The sequence below is a fragment of the Vulpes vulpes genome, chromosome 9 (assembly GCF_048418805.1).
Source record: "Vulpes vulpes isolate BD-2025 chromosome 9, VulVul3, whole genome shotgun sequence".
Classification (NCBI taxonomy): Eukaryota; Metazoa; Chordata; class Mammalia; order Carnivora; family Canidae; genus Vulpes; species Vulpes vulpes.
Genome location: NC_132788.1, coordinates 97,425,103 through 97,443,539, shown reverse-complemented (window position 1 = coordinate 97,443,539; position 18,437 = coordinate 97,425,103). Strand labels below are relative to the sequence as shown.

At 46.3% G+C, this 18,437-nt stretch overlaps 1 protein-coding gene across 4 annotated transcripts in view; it reads left to right on the top strand.

Moving 5' to 3' along the window:
- Positions 1-6,845: 6,845 nt before the first annotated feature.
- The window catches only part of UPF1 (UPF1 RNA helicase and ATPase), a 36,700-nt gene continuing 25,108 nt past the window's right edge, over positions 6,846-18,437 (top strand). For all 4 annotated transcript variants that reach the window (XM_025989593.2, XM_072721160.1, XM_025989592.2 and 1 more), the window contains exon 1: positions 6,846-7,343. In XM_025989593.2, the coding sequence (XP_025845378.1) occupies positions 7,113-7,343 (231 nt within the window). In that variant the 5' untranslated portion in view covers positions 6,846-7,112. The remainder of the gene's footprint in view (positions 7,344-18,437) is intronic.

Genomic DNA, 18,437 nt, shown 5'->3' with positions numbered 1-18,437 from the left:
CCGGGGGCTCAGGGTTGGTCTGTGCTCCTGGCAGGTTGGGCACTCAGAAGTGGCCATAGCCTGATCGGCCTTGGGGAGTCAGAAAGTTCATGATGCTGAGCCCATGCATAACCTCCATTCCTGCCACACGGCCACATGGTTCATGAGCCCACTGGGCAATAGCAGGGGTGGCTGGGGAAAGAGCCCGCCTGGAATCCGTGGTACAGGTTATCCTATCCACTTGACTATTAAAATCCTCCTCTGCTGAGGTCACTCTTTGGTAAGCATTCACACGGCACATAAATATCTTCACACTTCCTCCCATTCAGTGAGGTCTAGTCACATACTTCTTTCCCAGATTTCTTTGTCATGAATTTTCCGATCGTCTTCCTTCCAATTCTCTGACCATCCAAACAAACCATTTGCAACAGCCCATAAATCAGTATAAAATTGCATGTTTGGCCATTTCTCCTTCCAAGCAAAATGAACAACTAAGTGCTTGAAGTTTTGCCCACTGGGAGGACTTCCCTTCACCATTGTCCTTCAGGGATGTCCCAGAGGGATGGTAGTGTTGCAGCTGTCCCCTTTAGGTGGGGCCTGTATATTGTATAATCCAGATCTAAGATATCTTCCTTTAGGGGTATCTGGGTGGCTCAGTGGGTTAAGCATCTGCCTTTGGCTTGGATCATGAACCCAGGCTCCTGGGATTGAGCCCCAAGTAGGGTTCCCTGCTTAGCGGGGGGGAGTCTGCTTCTCCCTCTCTCTCTGCCCCTCCCCACTGCCCGTGCTCTGTCTCTGTCTCTCCCTCTCATGAATAAATAAATAAATATTCATTTTAAGATTTATTTAAATAAATAAAATAAATCTTTATTTTAAAAAATTTATTCATGAGAGACACAGAAAGAGAGAGGCAGGGACATAGGCAGAGGGAGAAGCAGGCTCCATGCAGGGAGCCCAATGTGAGACTCGATGCCAGAACTCCAGAATCCTGCCCTGAGCCGAAGGCAGACTCTCAACCGCTGAGCCACCTAGGCATCCCAATAAATAAATAATCTTTTTATTTTTTTTAACGATTTTATTTATTTATTCATGAGAGACACACACACACACACACAGAGGCAGAGACACAGGCAGATGGAGAAGCAGGCTCCATGTAGGGAGCCTGATGTGGGACTCAACCCTGGGGACTCCAGGATCATGTCCTGGGCTGAAGGCAGGCACTAAACCACTGAGCCACCCAGGGATCCCTATAAAATCTTAAAAAAAAAAAAATCGCTTCCTCTGTTAGCTAATCATGTTCATAATAAACTTCACATGAAGCTGTAGACACAGATATAGGAGACAGAAGGCAACAGAGCACAGGTGGGGACCATGAGCATTTGGGCTACTTCTTGCAGCTTACTTATTTGTGCTTTTGGGATCTGCTTGGACCAGATCTTATATATTTACTACTACCATTGAGTGTTGCTGTGCATACCCACCTTCACAGGTTGATGTGTCAGACAATATCAAGTTCATGATAGGTAGCTCAGGTCACGTGGTAACTTTGTGGCCCATGGTGAAGTATTCAGTTCTTACTAAGGCCCAGTAGCAGGCCTAAAGTTGTTTCACAAAAGGAAGGTAGTTATCTGCAGAGGATGGCAGGGGTTTACTCCCAAATCCTAAGGGCCTGCACTGTGGTTCACTTATGGCATCCCTATCAGCCACTGCCACTTAGAGCACCATTGTAATTGCTGGATCTCATGGCTCAAGTGGCAGAACAAGTTGCAAGGCAGCCTGGGCCTGTTGCAAAGCCTTCATGTGCTCCAGGCCTCCCCTTAAAACTAAGTTTTCTGAGTCACCCAGTAAACAGGCCACAGGAGCACACCCAAATGAAGAATCTGTTTGCCTCCAAGATCAAAGAGGCCCACTAGGTGTTGTGCCTCTTTTTTGGTTGTGGTAGGGGCCAGATGTGACAACTTATCCTTCACCTTATATCTCTCACGCCATTGGATCTCTAGAAATTTCACTGAGGTAGAGGGTCTCTGAAATTTTGTCAGATTTACTTCCCATCTTCTGATATGTGACTATCTTACCAATAAATCTAGAGTATTTTCTCCTTACTCACTAGGCTCAATCAACACAATGCTATCAATGTATTGGCCTAGTGTTGGTAGTGGTTGGTACCCCGTGGAAGGGAAAGACAATCAAGATTCCCAATACCTAAATTATGACATAAGGCTGGAGAGTTGATATACCCCTGAGATGGGACAGTGAAGGTGTACTGTTGGCTTTGCCAGCTGAAAGCAAACTACTTCTGGTGGGCCTTATGGATAGGATTGGAGGAAAAGACATTTGCCAGCCCGATAGCTATACACCAGGTACCAGGGGGTGTGTTAATTTGCTTAAGCAATGAAACCACATTGATAGAACAGCTGCAGTTGGAGTTACAACCTGGTTAAGCTTGCAATAATCCACTGTCATTCTGCAAGCTCCATCTGTCTTCTGCACAAGCCACAGAGGAGAGGTGAATGGGAATGTAGTAAGAATTACCACTCCTGCATCTTTCAGGTCATTGGTGGTGGCACCAATCTCCGGAATCCCACGAGTGCAGGATTGCTTAAGTTTTACCATTTTCTTAGTAGAGACAATTCTAGTGGCTTTCCCTTTGCTATTTCCCCCATAAAAACCATTACTCAGAGGGATCCCTGGGTGGCTCAGCGGTTTGGTGCCTGCCTTTGGCCCAGGGAGTGATCTTGGAGTCCCGGGATCGAGTCCTGCATGGGCTCCCTGCATGGAGCCTGCTTCTCCCTCTGCCTGTGTCTCTGCCTCTCTCTGTCTCTCATGAATGAATAAATAAAATCTTAAAAAAAAAACATTACTCAGGGAACTTATGTGAAGATTCTGCTAAGTTTACCTATTCCAATTGTGCATTCTAGAACCGGGGAAATAAGCACAGGATGGGTTTGGGGACTCACTGGACCCATATCTCACCTCCAGAAGGGCCTACTCTGACTGGTGTACAGCAGTGACATTTTGGGTCTCCTGGAATTAGTGTCATTCAGAGCCAGTGTCCAGTAATCCCTGAAAGGCCTGATTATTGCAGTTTCCCCAACACACAGTCACGCTAGTAAAGGGCCGTGGGTCCCATGGGAGAGACTGAAAGATTAATAGTGTAGTTTTCACTAGTGTACTGGAGTCCTTCCTCAGCCTTCCCTTTTTATTCAAGGGACTTGGGTTTGTGAACTGGCTCAAGTCCAGAAGTAGACGGATGGTCTGTGGCTCTCTGTTTTGATGGTTCAAGATTTTTTTTTTCACTCGATCTAGAACTCTTCTGCTTATACAGAATAAGAATTTACTAAGCTTCCCATTGATTTTACTTCTGGGAGTACCATGATCAACTAGTCCAAAATACAGAATAGTCTATTGCTCAGACTATTCTGATGGCTCCTTTGACTCTGCTATCCATTTTGGTAACCACATCTACCTTGCCTTTGGTTGTTGAATGCCACTACTGGGCTCCTACCACTCCAAAGTCCAATTACTCTCACTACATTTAGGTTTTCCAATTCAATGGCAACAGTTGCCACTGTAAGCTCTGGTCTACAAAGGTGAGTGATCAGAGAGCTCTTCAAGGATGCTGAGGCTCCCCTCTACCCCTGCCCCCACAAATTCACTTCTCACAGTCATGCTGAAAGGTGTGTCATCTGGACCCTCTGAGGGTGGTCTTAAATGACAATCCACTCTAACATTTCAATCTCTGGTAAGTCTTTGACTTCTTTTCTCTATTGTAAACCACAATTACTATTAAATTGTTTATTTCTCCTTTCAATTTTATCCCAATTTGCTTTATGTATTTTGGGACTTTGTTGTTAGGTGCATATATCTTTATAATTATCATATCTTCCTAATAGATGAAATCTAAATAAAATCTTAATAAAATGTTAATTAAAAAAATAAAGTGAGTCTCTTGTAGACAGCATCTAGTTGGATCAGTTTTTAAAATATTTTATTTATTTATATTTTTAAAAAGATTTTATTTATTTATTTATGAGAGACATACAGAGAGAGAAACAGAAACATATGCAGGGGGAGAAGCAGGCTCCATGCAGGGAGCCTGATGTGGGACTTGATCCTAGATCCTGGGATCATGCCCTGAGCCAAAGGCAGACACTCAACTGCTGAGCCGCCCAGGGGTCCCTATTTATTTACATTTTTTAAAAGATTTTACTTATTTGAGAGAGAGAGAGAGAATGAACATGAGCCAGGGGAGGGGCAAAGGGAGAGGGAGAAGCAGGCTTCCTGCTGAGCAGGGAGCCTGACTTGGGGCTTTTTCCCAGGACCCTGAGGTCATGAGTTGAGCCAAAGTCAAATGCTCATTATTCTCATGAATAAAATCTTTAAACAACAACAACAAAAAAATCTTTAAACAAACAAACATCAATAACAACAACAAAACAAAGTCAGATTCTTCATCCAGGTGCCCCTAGTTGGACTGTTTTTTTAAATCCATCTGACAATCTCTGCCTTTTTAAAAAAATATTTATTTATTTATTTATTTATTTATTTATTTATTTATTTATTTATTTATTTATTTATGATAGACACACAGAGAGAGAGAAAGAGGCAGAGACACAGGAGGAGGGAGAAGCAGGTTCCATGCCGGGAGCTCGAAGCAGGACTGGATCCTGGGACTCCAGGATCGAGCCCTGGGCCAAAGGCAGGCAGGCGCCAAACCACTGAGCCGCCCAGGGATTCCCCCACCCCCCCCCCCGCGCCCCCGCCTTTTTTTTTTAAGATCGTATTTATTCATGAGAGACACACAGAGACAGGCAGAGACACAGACAGAGGGAGAAGCAGGCTCCCCGCAGGGCGCCCGCTGCCGAACTCAATCCCAGGTCCCCAGGATCGTGACCCGAGCCCGAAGGCAAATGCTCAACCATTGAGCCACCCAGGTGTCCCTCTTTTTTTTTTTTTAAAGAGATTTTATGTATTCATGAGAGACAGGGAAAGGCAGAGACATAGGCAGAGGGACAAGTAGGCTCCCTGCAAGGAGCCTGAAGTGGAACTCGATCCCAGAACCCCAGAATCAACCACTGAGCCACCCAGGTGGCCCTAATCCATTTACATTTAAGTAATTCCAGATAAGGACTTATTTCTGCCATGCTGCTATTAGTTTTCTATATGGCTCTGTCTTCCCCCCCTCCCCCACAATTCCTCTGCTACCACCTTCATTTTCAATGTTTTAGTATATCATCCAAAATGTCATTTTGCAAATGTGACTGTACCTAAAAAATAAAGAGGAAATCTTTAGAAGTGGAAATGCTAAGTCAACGGAGGGGAGGAAAAGGCATTTAAATCTGTGATAGGTGTTACCAGATTGGTCTTAAATGCTTCTATCAATTCAATTGACTATTCCAAAGAGGACTTTGTGTTTTATTGAAACCATCCATTGACTTGTTGGAATTTCCTCTTAAACTCTGTTTTTCTGGGAACCTAATTATTCAATTTCTCTATTCCTACATTTTAGTGCATAGTAGGAGGCCAGAAAAGATGTAAAGAAAGAAAAAGGAATCTCTTATCATGTAATGACAGGAATATTGGAAAATGAGAAACCATGCAGAATCAGGAACTTTTAGTGTAGGTGTGCAAACCAGGAGCCCTGTGAACTGACTTCAATTATTTAGAAGGCCCCAGAATCTTGCAACAAAAAGGGAAGTGGATGTGGAGAGGTTTTCCCAGTCACTATATAAAAAAGGAAGCTGAGGCTTGAAGTTAATAAACCAGTAGCTGAACTTGGACAAACTTTTACTGAGCACCTACTGTGTCGGGGCATTATTCTCCCCTTGGGAAAGGTTGTGTAATGTGAACAAGCCAACTTCTGTGCATGTTGAATTTCTTTTTTTATAAATACTTCAGGAAGTGAATAGTAGTACATGTATTCTTCATCTCACCTTTTTTTCCCCAACATTTTAAAACAGATTTTATTTTTAAGCAATCTCTACATGGAACGTGGAGCTCGAACTCACCACCCAAAGATCAAGTGACAGGCTCCACACAGAGAGCCATCCAGAATTGCTTCTTCATCCCATCTTAATGGATAGTATTTCCCTTTCCCAGGGGAGGAAACTCTAGATTCAGAGAAGTTAAGTCACTTGTACAAAATCACACAGCTAGCAGGCGTCCAGGTCAGGATTTCACCCCAAAGCAAGCACTCCCAATCACTTTGGTATAGCCTCTGAGATTAAAATTATTAATTATGCAATTATAATCAATGTAACCTATAGTTACAATATATTATTATAGCTAATGTAATAATTACTATATTAATAATTGACATTATTGTTATTATGATTATCGTCCGAAGCAGCAGCAACCACCATTGCCCTGTGGCCAACCTCCATGCTAAGGGCTGTCCCCATTCTTTTATTCAAACAACGAATACTGAGCATCTATCTGTGCTATGCCAGGACCCCCATTTTACAGATGGGGAAATTGAGGCCCAGGGAGCTTCTCCCAGAGATGGAGGTACACTGTCCCTGCCAAGCATCCTCAACTGGGTGTTCCGAGACCACCTTTGTAAAGCAACCTGGTAGCGCTCAGTTCACGAGACGCACTGTAGCCACCCACACCGGCGCAACTACCTCGGTCTCACCGCCCCGCGCCGCTGAACAGCAGTTGGGGCGGGACCACGTCCTCGTGCGGCCGCCGCGACGGCGGTTACAAGACCCGCCCCCTGCGCGTGCGCTCTGAGTGTTCCGCCGGCGCGCTCAGCTGCGGGCGTCCGGGCGCGGTTGGAGGCGTCCGCGAGGAGCGCGCGCGCTTGCGCCGGCGTCGGGCTCGCGCACGCGCACCTGCGCCGGCGTCGGGCTCGCGCACGCGCACGGCAGCGGCAGCGGCGGCGGTTCCTGCCGGGGGCTGCGAGCGGCGGGCGGCTCCGAGGGGAGCAGCGGCGCTGAGGGGCTCGGCGGCAGCAGCGGAGGCTCGGCACGCGTGGCTCTTGGCCCAGCTCGCGCCGCGGAGGGCGTTTCAGTCCGGTTCAGGAGCGTGGGCGCGGCGGCGGTGGTGGACCGAGGCCTGCGGCCTAGGCCTCAGCGCGGCGGCGGGCTCGAGTGCGGCGCGGAGCCGGCCTGAGGGCCCTACTCGGCGGCACCATGAGCGTGGAGGCGTACGGGCCCAGTTCTCAGACGCTCACCTTCCTGGACACCGAGGAAGCCGAGCTGCTCGGCGCCGACACACAGGGCTCGGAGTTCGAGTTCACCGACTTCACCCTCCCCAGTCAGACGCAGACGCCCCCGGGTGGCCCCGGCGGCCCCGGAGGAGGTGGCGCGGGCGGCCCGGTCGGCGCGGGCGCGGGCGCTGCGGCCGGACAGCTGGACGCGCAGGTGAGCGGCACATGGCGGCGCCGGAAGCCCGGGCTCGGCCGCGGCGCCCGGGAGCCTGCTCGGGGTCCTGCCCTCTGGCCGGGTCCGGAGTAACCTGTCTCGGGTCCCCGACTCAGGCCCGGCCCGGGCTGACCTTCCCCGAGTTTCCCATTCCGGCCGGGCCCGGAGTAACCTGCCCCGGTTCCCCGTCTCCAGCTGGGCCTGGGTAGTTCTGTTTGGGGTCCGGCTGTGGTTAGGTCCGGGTGATCTGCTCAGGATCTACCTCAGGCCGCATCTTAGGTCACCTGCCCGAAGTCCCTTCCGGGCGTGTCCGAGGTGACCTGCCGTCGGTCGGTCCCTGGCCAGGTTGGGGATGACCTGTCCCCGAGTTTCCCTCCTGCTGCGTTCGTGCCCTGCTCAAGCCAGCGCCGGGGTGATCTGCCTGGGTTCCCCCACTGGCCGATCCGTCCTCCCTGCCCCACCCCCCCACCTGTGGTCCCAGCACCCCCCCCCCCCCCTCCAATCATGCTTACTGAGCCGCGGGTTCAAATTTCCCCGGGTCCTGGGACGCTGGAGAGGAGAGGGTCGAAGCTCCTGCAGCAGAAACCGATTTTTTGCCACCTATCGAGACCCCCATACTCGTTGGCTATTAAGATTATTCAAGAGACAGGTTGCGTTTTGTTTTTCCTCCTTGTATTGCCTGTTGCTGAAACCGACCTGTTATGTAACTCCACAGCCCTGCCTTGGAAAAGTTAGATTTGAGTTTGTTCCTCCAATGGGGTAGTGCTAGTGGGTTTTACATAAATGGTACCGCCACGTTGGAAAATTTTGTTTTTAATGAATGTTTTTAGTGAATGTTTAGGGGAAAGCTACTTGGATATTTTAAGTTTGGGTTATGGGAAGTATCACACTCACACTTCCTGAACCTAGGTCCTTGCTCTGGTGTGGCAGAGGGGACTGGCTGGGGTCTTGGGCTGGGATACCTTGTCACAGGTGTCCCTTGGTATGAGGACCCACCGTCAGGGCTGGGGGAGCCACACCATCTCATCCAGTGTGAGCTCAGACTGTCCTTGGGGGAGGAGGGCTTGCATTCTAGTTGATTGAGTCACTCCCGTGGGTAGACCACCCACTTGGATTTTCTTTTAGCCCCTAATAGAAGCAGAAAACATTTGACTCATTCTAACCTCAGATTCCTTAAAAATAGATGCCTGTTGGGTGGAGCATCAGGGAGAACAGGTGTGCAAGTATGTATGTTTTTTCAGTTTGGTTTACATATGGTGGAGGAAGGTAGAGAGGAGAGAGTTTGCCTGGAGAAATGAATGAGCGGCTGGCAGCTCATAACACCTGTAGTTTCATGTTCTGTAGACTTGTTTCCACAGCTGTAAAAAGGGAGTATAGGAGTTTTGTTACTTTTAAACATATGTGAAACCTGGCCTCATGTTTGGGTTAGCACTGTCTATAACTTGTGTCCAGCATGGCCAGAAGGGTAAGGAGAAAAATCTTTTCATTGAGCAATGTGCCAGGATTCATGGCAGCTCAGGATTGGGAAAGGTAATTATTTTATTGCAAATTCTTTTTAAACTGTAACTAATATAAAGCAGCAGCTCTGACTTCTAGTATTGTCCTTGCAGTTCTGTGTGATTAATTGCAGGGTGTGTCCTTCTCTTTAAGTTGAAATGATCTATTTTTCTGCATCTGGACACTGATCTATGTAAAACAAGAGCCTTAAACTCTCCAAATTAGGTAAATGTTGCAGTTTAGCTCATTTGAGTTCTCATGACATCAAAAGGGTTTACCCTTCCTTGCCTTTAATTAACTCTGACCCACTCACCTGTAGCTTAACTTTTGTGTTTGGGGAATATCCTTTTTATTGCAAGAGAAGGCCCTAAGTTTGGAGGCAGGAAAGTCTGAATAGAATTGGAAAGTGGAAAAAAGTTGATTATTTCCTGTGCCAGTTGGTGGCATTGGCTGCCTGCAACATTTGGGATTTTCCTTATTTGTCCTCAGGAGTTGGCTGTATAGCTAACTGTACGATGGGGCTTCCAGAAAGACTCAAAAAACCCATTCTGAATGCCTTTTGATTTTATCTTATTGGATAAGTGGCTGTGACTTATCAAATGCTGTGCAGCCACTTCTGTTTCACAGCTTTCCTGAGATAGAATTCATAACACCGTATGGTTTGCCAGTTTAGAGTATACAGTTCTGTACCTTTTAGTATATTCCCAGTTGTGCAGCCATCTCCATAATCAATTTTTGGACATTTTTCATCACCCTAAAAAGAAACCCCACAGCTCTTAGCCTGTTGGTCCTCCATTCTCCAACCCCAGGCAACCTCTAATCTTAATGTCTTGGGTTTACCTACTGTGGACATTTGATAGAAATGACAATATATGGTCTTCTGTATCTGGCATGTTTTCAAGGTTCATCCATGTTGTAACATATGTCTACTCCCATTACTTTCTGTGACTGAATATTTCACAGTATAAACAGACCACATTTTATTTATTCATTCATCTGTTGGTGGCTGTTTGGGTTGTTTCCACTTTTAGCTATTATAAATAATGCTGCTGTGAACGCTTGTGTACAAGTTTCTGTGTGGCTGTAGGTGAAATTGCTGGGTTGTGTGGTAGCTCTGTGGGTAACCCATCCAGGAGCTGCCAGATTGTTTCCCAACGTGCAGCCACATTTGATACCAGTTTTGCTCAGTTTTTTTTTTTTTTTAAAGATTTTATTTATTTATTCATGTGAGACACAGAGAGAGACAGAGAGAGAGAGAGAGAGAGAGAGGCAGAGACATAGGCAGAGGGAGAAGCAGGCTCCATGCAGGGAGCCCGACGTGGGACCCGACGTGGGACCCGATCCCGGGTCTCCAGGATCACAACCTGGGCCGAAGGCAGGCACTAAATTGCTGAGCCACCTGGGCTGCCCGAAGCTCAGTTGGTTTTACCTGAAAGCTTATTTAGAGGCAGAATGTGTGTCACTGCCAGAGTAGGAGAATGGCAGGCAAGGGTGACTCCTGCTGAGCTCAAATAACACTTGTTTTCTTGTTTATAAAATAAAACTGGTATTTCTCAAAGCCTTTGAGATCCTAGGATGACAAGGGCTGACATAGCCCTGTCAAGTGTCCTTAAGACACAAGGGACCATTTTCTTTTGATTATCTGACTTTGCTGGGCCATTCCCCCACCCCTCAAAGGGCAGGGAAAGGTAATTTCAGAAGTGCTTTGCATAATAGCTGGTGTTACAGTCGTTGGAATATTTCCTTTTGATGGTCAGTACTCTCAAGTTTTCTTCAAATATAGGTATTATGGTAGAAATCTGGGGATTCCTGGGTGGCTCAGCGGTTTGGCGCCTGCCTTTGGCCCAGGGCGTGATCCTGGAGTCCTGGGATCGAGTCCCGCGTCGGGGTCCCAGCGTGGAGCCTGCTTCTCCCTCTGCCTGTGTCTCTGCCTCTCTATCATGAATAAATAAATAAATAAATCTTTATTATGTTTTAAAAACAAATCTTAAAAAAAAAAAAGAAATCTAAGAGTTGGGTACACTACCCAGCTAAAAAAAAAAAAAAGGAATGAAATATTAATACACACAATGATGTGGATGCATCTCAGAATAATTACACTGAGTAAAAGAAGCATTCTGACAAAGAGTATATACTCTGTGATTCTTATTCTGTTCATATAAGGCTCTAGAAAGTGCTAACTAATAGTGATAAAAGGCAGATTAGTGGTTGGGGGAGGGAGAAAAAAAGGGAAGGATGAGAAAGGGCATAAGAAGACTCGGTGATGGATATGTTCATTATCTTGATTGTGGGTGTTTACATACATGGATGTATGTCAATTTATAAAATTGTATCCTTTAAACATGCACTGTTGATTGTATGTCAGTTATACCTCAATGAAACTCAAGACCATGTGGAGATATCACTACCCACTCATAAGAGTGGCTTAGATTCTTTAAAAGGCTGGAAAACCACTTGGAACAGTCATACCTTGCTGGTAGAATGGTTCACACCTCTGTGGCCCAGCAGAGAAACAAAGACAGTTGTCTACACCTGGGGCTGCTCTGAGTACTTATACCTGCTTTGTTTATGAGAGCCTCAGACTGGGACAACCCCAGTGACCATCAGCAGGTAAACAGGGGCTGTTCATCAGTTGTCTTTTTTTTCTTTTTTAAAGATTTTATTTATTCATGAGAGAGGCAGGGACAGAGGCAGAGGGAGAAGCAGGCTCCCTGCTGGGAACCTGATGTGGGACTTGATTCTGGGACCTCAGGATCACACCCTGAGCGGAAGGCAGATGCTCAACCACTGACCCACCCAGGCATCTTTTTTTTTTTTTTTTTAAAGTAAGTTCCGCCCAACATGGGGCTTGAACTCATGACCCTAAGATGAAGAGTCTCTCTACCAACTGTGCCAGTTTGGTTCCCCCATCAGTTGTAGTGCTGAGTACATACACTTGGGCTTGTTTTTCCTATTCAACTGGTAAGATACTTGGCTAGTAAGGTACTTGGCTAAAGAGTTGCTAACTTAGTCTTTAATACCATAGTCCTGGCTGCCTTCAGAATTCATCATGGAAGGCTGTCCTGACATATTCTTGAGCAGCCAGGTAAACAGATCATCTGCTTACTGGCTTGTAGCTTATGAAGAGGAGGAATGAGTTCAGTATAGTTCAGGGGTTCCTGAAAGTGGTGAGTTTAAAATTTGGGACTTTTTCCATCTGGTTTCATGAACACTCAGTTCAGCTGTGATATAAGCACACCTTGAGAAAATTGGAGATAAGACACGGGTAACCTTGCAGGAGCTCTGGCAAGTGTTTGTCTGGCACTTTCCCCTTATTGGATTTCCCTGGTTTGTTTCCAAAGGGTTCGGACTCAATGGGCAATTTGGGGAGAGGCAGGGCTTCCGTATCAGTCACATAAGTGAAATGACTCTTTCTTTATCCCAATTTCTTAACCCATATGCAGTAGAATTGGGGGCAGAGTTAACACTAGTACACTGTCAATATTAACTAAAAAAGTTCTCTCTCCAGCTCCCACAACCAAAAAAAGGAGACATCTCTCTGATAGCTTTATTGAGGTATGATCACATACTACACAGTCTCTTATTTCTAAGTGTGCAGTTCAGTGTTTTTCTAGTAAATTGGCAGAGTTCAGTCATCACACATTGTTCATTGTCTTTGACTTTTCTTCACTCCTCTTTTTCTTTTCTTTTCCTTCATTTTTGCTCCTGTTAAACTTTGTAGTCTCTCTTCAATAGCTCTAATGTAGGGAAATGGAGTGACCCTGTGTTCGGCCACTCCCAGTCACATGTTGGGGAGATTCACCACCCTGTGTACCCAAGCCCTCCACTTGAGTTCAAAGTCAGGAACCGCGGCCTGGCCACACTGCTTTCAGGATGAGCCTGGGAACCTTCATATATCTGTTGTCAGGCCAACCTCTTCAGCTTGGTCCTTGGCTCTTGCCCTCTCAGCAGTTCCTGCTTCCTTGCCTTGCTGTGCTTTGTGAAGGCTGAGTGTCAAAATGAATCCATTGCCATCTGTAGTTGTTTTGTTAGAAATGCCCAGACTGCAGTTGACCTTAGGGGTTATGACAGCCCAAAAGAGGGAGTGGTTTGCCCTGCAGAGGGAAAGCCTTTGTGAATAGTGTTCCTTAAGTTGTTCAGGAGGGCATGCCTGCTAGGCAGAGGAGTGGGCATGGGACACTACTTTTGGCTTGGTTTAGATGGAGAGTGGGTGCAGACTGGTATCCCATGCCAAGGGGTTTGGGCTTGATCCTGGAGCCTCATAGAGCTGCTGATGGGTACCATGACCTCACTTGAGAGGAAGAGCCCTAAGATGGTGGGTGGACCTGGCAGAGTGTGGACAAGGCTGGAAGGGGAGCTCAGACAGAGTGCATTGTGCTTGGATATGTGCCTGTGTGCACCAGGGAGTGTGTGAGCTATCACAGTACCAGGCAGCCAGAGTGGCCACTCCTCCTGGGATGTGTTCACTGCACTGGATAACCTGTTGCCCCTGAGTCCTCATAAGGAATTATGGCTAGAGCAGGCATTAGCTCCTATGTGTGATTTTCATCAGAGCCCATGATCCTCCAAGAGTGAGGAAGGGCTCCACACTGGTGGGAGGTATGGGTGGGAATGGTGCTGGTCAGCCGACTCTTTGGAGGCACTACTTTGAGAGGAAGGGCGAGAAGCCCTGCAGGAGAGAAAGGCCCATCAGAGCAGCGTGCATAGAGTCTGGAGGGGGCAGATTGTGGGTAGTTGTGGGTTGCCACCCTGGCAGGGTGGTCTTTCAGTGGTATGGGATAGTCCTGACCACGGAAAAGGTCCTGACACCCAGCTCTGCTCAGTGGGACCCAGAACAGTGTGGCCTGGAAGGTGCAGAAGGGCAGCAAATCTGGCTGAGTCTTCAGTGTTCCCTTTTCTAGGTCTCTGGGTCTTATGCTCAGGGGGTCTTTGAACTCTTCTTGCCAGAGGAGCTTTCCTTGATAGCCGAATCCTGCTGCTTCCTCTGATAAAACACTGGGATGCTGAGAAAGGGTCATTGTTGGCTTTTAATATGCCTTGGTCTGGTAGCAGCTTGTGAGCTGGACTACAGAGCCAAGCCAGGCTTCTTAGGATTCCTCCAGACTTTTGCCAGGGTGGCTTCTAGACATTTCTAGACATAGGCTGCTTACTGAGCTCTGCAGGTAGCCCTTTGTCACAACTGAGCATGGCACCCTCCATTCTGCTTAGCTCCTTGCAGAGCTCAGCGGCCAGGGATGACCGTGAATCTGGGGAGGTTGCTCTCTTTATCCTGGACTGGAAGGTGTTTGGTCGGAGCTGTGCTTGTTTTCCATTAGTCTTTTTGAGTGCATGGCTCTATAGAGTTAATAACCCAGTTTCTAGGAGGCCACCTTGTCCATCTGTATTATGTAAAAATGTTGGTTATGAATTCTCTATGTAAAACAAACCTTGACCATCCATCTCCTCAATTCAGCAGTTGTGAAGATTTTCCTCTCCCCCTTTTTTGTTCGTTGCCAAATAGTTATAAAGTGAATCCAACATGTCATTTTACCCTTCCTTCTGAGATTGAGCCATATGAGCTAGCAATACACACTCATTTTGACCTTTCATATTTAGTACGCATTTCTGGAAACAAAAAGGTGGTTTTTTTTGTCATAGTACTGCTGTTGTCAGATGAACAGCACCAACAATAGTTTTTGGGATCATCTAGTACTCGGGGCTTCCCTTTCTCCACAGTCAGATTCTTCACTTGTCAGAAAATGTCTTGGCTTGATCTGGGCCCCTGTGAGGCCCAGCGTTAATATGATTGTCTTGTCTTTTGTTCCTGCTCTCCAGGGCAGTCCCTCTCTCTCCTTTTCATGCCCCTGAGCTGGGGTCTAGATGGGGTTATTGTCCTGTGAGGTGTCCTTGCTTCTGGACTGAACCCCCTTGTCACACACTGCCTTCTCCCTGCAGGTATGGAGTGGGTTTGAGAGTGGTGATCCCAGCAGACAGGGGCAGCCCAAGGCTAGCTAGGGATGCCTCAGACATGTCAGGAATACTCAGCATTGAAATGAACTATAGGGCTAGATTCAATCAGCATGCTGACCAGGAAAAGGGTCCATTGTAAAGAAGAGGCTGGTGAGGATCCTTTCTGTCCAGAAGCTGGGGACCAGGCTCTTGAGTTGGACCGTGTGACGTCATCCTCATAGGTCAGAAATGGTTGAATCTCATCATTTACATATGGTTAAAACTAAGGGATTAAAGAAGGCTAAAGAGACATTACAAGTAATGTGTTAACTAGGTCTTGAATGTAAAAAATTACAAAGGACATTATTAGGATGTTGGGGAATTGTGACCATGCTCATTAGATAGCAATATTCTATCAATTTCATCAGTATTTTTCTCCAGTTGGAAGCTGTATTATGATTATATGGAGAAAGTGCTTTTCCTGGGGCCTGTGACTCTGAAATGGATCAGGAAAATAAAAGTGTGTGTGTGTAGAGGGGGAGAGCAAGCATGGCAAAATGTGAGTGGCTGGTGGATTCAGGTGACGGGTGTGTGTTGTTCATTTTCTGTAGTTTTGGAACTTTCTCAAAAGCTGGGGGAAGGCCAGAACTTCTGTTATTAGCCTTTTCCTTAGGTAAGGCTTAGAGATTCTGCCACTCCCCTCTGCCTGGGGCCACACTGAGGGAAAGGGGACTTCCCACTCTTTTTATTTAAACCTTGAGATTAAAAAAAAAATACTTAAGGGATGCCTGGGTGGCTTGACAGGTTGGGCATCTGCCTTGGGCTCAGGGTGTGATCCCGGAGTCCTGGGATCGAGTCCCACGTTGGGTTCCCTGCATGGAGTCTGCTTCTCCCTCTGCCTGGGTCTCTGCCCCCCCCCCCCCCCCCCCCCCCGTGTGTGTGTCTCATGAATAAATAAATAAAATCTTAAAAAAAAAAAAATAACACTTTTCAGACATTGAGGAGTCAATGTAGGTCTGAAGTGATTGCTCTTCCTGCTACTCTGATGTGCACAATCTTGAGTTCTGTACTTGGTTGTATGGAACTGTCCCTGGGCAGAAATTTCTGCCTGCAGCCTTGATCAGCTCAGCAGCTCATAGATATACTTCAAATAGCAGAGAAGGTGTACTTCAAACTCAGAGCAGAGGTGAGGGAATGAACTGTTTCCCCAGTGACGTGGTGCCTGGGGGTGGGCTTGGTGTGCCTGTGGTTGCAGGGGTGTCTTGCACCTCAGCCTGGCAGGCCTCAGGGATCCTGGCTGGAAGTGAGAGGTTGATAACCTCAGAGGACCTCAGTCCTGTACTGGCCAAAGACCAGGACCCTACAGTCCTCCTGTCAGGTCACCTGGCACGGGTTGTAAGACCTCTCTGTGCTCTCTAGTGCTGTGTTTTAACTAATTTAATTATAGCTTCTGGGGTCAAATATATTTTTGAAGTTAACGTTTATCTTAAAGCTTTCCAGAGAGTAGAGGGAGAAACTAACAACCTAGCTATAGAAGCCAGTTTGTGTTGTGGCCAGATCATAGCTGGGCAGGAATGGGGCTGCATGGGAACTGGGAATATGTGTATGCGCTCATGTGTGTGCACGTGCACATGTTCCCCAACCAGGAAGCTGGAGGACTACTGGGGCTTTGGAAATCTGAACTCTTCTATCCAGCTTCCCCGGCTTTAGTGGAGGTGTGGAAAGTCTACCTGACCTTGTATCTGTATCATATTGTCCCCCAGGAATTCTGAAAGAGAGCACCTGGGTGGTATGCACTTTTCTATATTACTCTATGTACAAAGTTTGATATTTCAGGAAAGTAAAGATTCAGATATCACCAAGGACATTTATTTATATGTAAAAGCTTATGCAACCTGATAAAAAAATTTAGGAGTTGTTCTAGACAAATAATCTGTAAACATTTTCTTCAGGGACTAGATAGTAAATATTCTAGACTTTACAGGAGAAGCAGCAAATTGAGGATATTATTAGGCACTTAATCCAGCCATTTAAAAATGTAAGTACTGTTCTGAGCTTGAGAGGTGGGCCCACATGCTGATTCCTTCCTAGACCACCTTCTTAGGTGATCTTGGGTTTTAAGGTGTTTTTCTGCTGAGATTAGATTGGAAAAGTACCACATTTCTCCCTGGAAAGATGAAAGCTGATCAAAGTTAAGTCATAAAAGGTGTCAATATCCATTTATCTAAGTTCAGGTTATCAGATCTATGGAAAGAACACTTTTAGATCAAGTAAAAAGAAGTTTGAGTTTCTTAATATTCTTAAAAACTTTGTTACCTCGGGGATCCCTGGGTGGCTCAGTGGTTTAACGCCTGCCTTTGACCCAGGACATGATCCTGGAGTTCTGGGATCGAGTCCTGCATCGGGCTCCCTGCATGGAGCCTGCTTCTCCCTCTGCCTGTGTCTCTGCCTCTCTCTCTCTCTTTCTCTGTCTCTCTGTGTCTCATGAATAAATAAATAAATCTTAAAAAAAAAAACAAAAACAACTTTGTTACCTCAAGTATTTGGGAAAGCAGTGTATTGAGTTGAAGTGGGATCACAGATGTCGGTTTCTAATTGTTGCCTTCTGAAGTGTAATATGTATACTTCCTTCACTGCCATAAGGTTAAATCCGGGTGCCATAACTTGTCACATACACTGTGTGTGCCTAGGGGCAATCATACCAGGAGACCTTGTGAGCGAGCAGCGCTGGCCCTGTGAGTAGCCTCACACATAGTATCGCCACTGCATGTGTCAGGGGAAGCCAGTGGGGTGACTTTTTGAAATGATAGCCAACTACCAGAATTTCAGAGGACAACACAACAAAAAAACCTTAACAATCAATTAAAAATGGGCAAAGGACTTCAGTAGACATTTCTCCAAAGAAGATACACAAGTGACCAACAAGCACGTGAATAGATGCTCAGCTTCATTAGCTATCAGAGAAATGCAGATGAAAACTATAATGAGATCACCTCACATTCATTAGGATGGCTATTTAAAAAAAAAAAACCACACACACAAAAGAATGATAATGAGTATCGATGAGGCTGTGGAGAAGTTGGAACCCTTGTGCACTGTGGGTGGGAATGGAGAATGTGTAGCCTCTGTGGAAAATACTATGGCAGTTCCTCAAAAATAGGACACACAGAATTACCATAAGATCTAGCAAGCCCATTTCTGGGCGTATCCCCAAAAGAATTGAAAGCAGGGATTTGATAATTTGTATATATACTATGTTCACAGCAGCCAAAAAGTAGAAGAAACCCAAGTCCCCACTGAAGAATTAATGGATAAGCAAAATGTATATCCATAGAGTAGAATGTTATTCAGCCCTAAAAAAGGAACTTTTTTTTTCCTTTGAGCACACATGTGAGTGGGTGATGATGGCGGGGGGGGGAGCAGATAGAAAGAGAGAATCTCAAGCAGGCTCTACACCCAGTGTGGAGCTCGATCTCACAACCCTGAGATCATAATTTGAGCTGAAATCAAGAGTCAGATGCTTAACTGAGCCACCCAGGTGCCCCAGCTTTAAAAGAGGACATTCTGACACCTACTACAACATGAGTGAATCTGAAGACATTATGCTATGTGACATAAGCTGGTCACAAAAAGACAAATGCTATGAGACTATTTATATGAGGTCTCTAG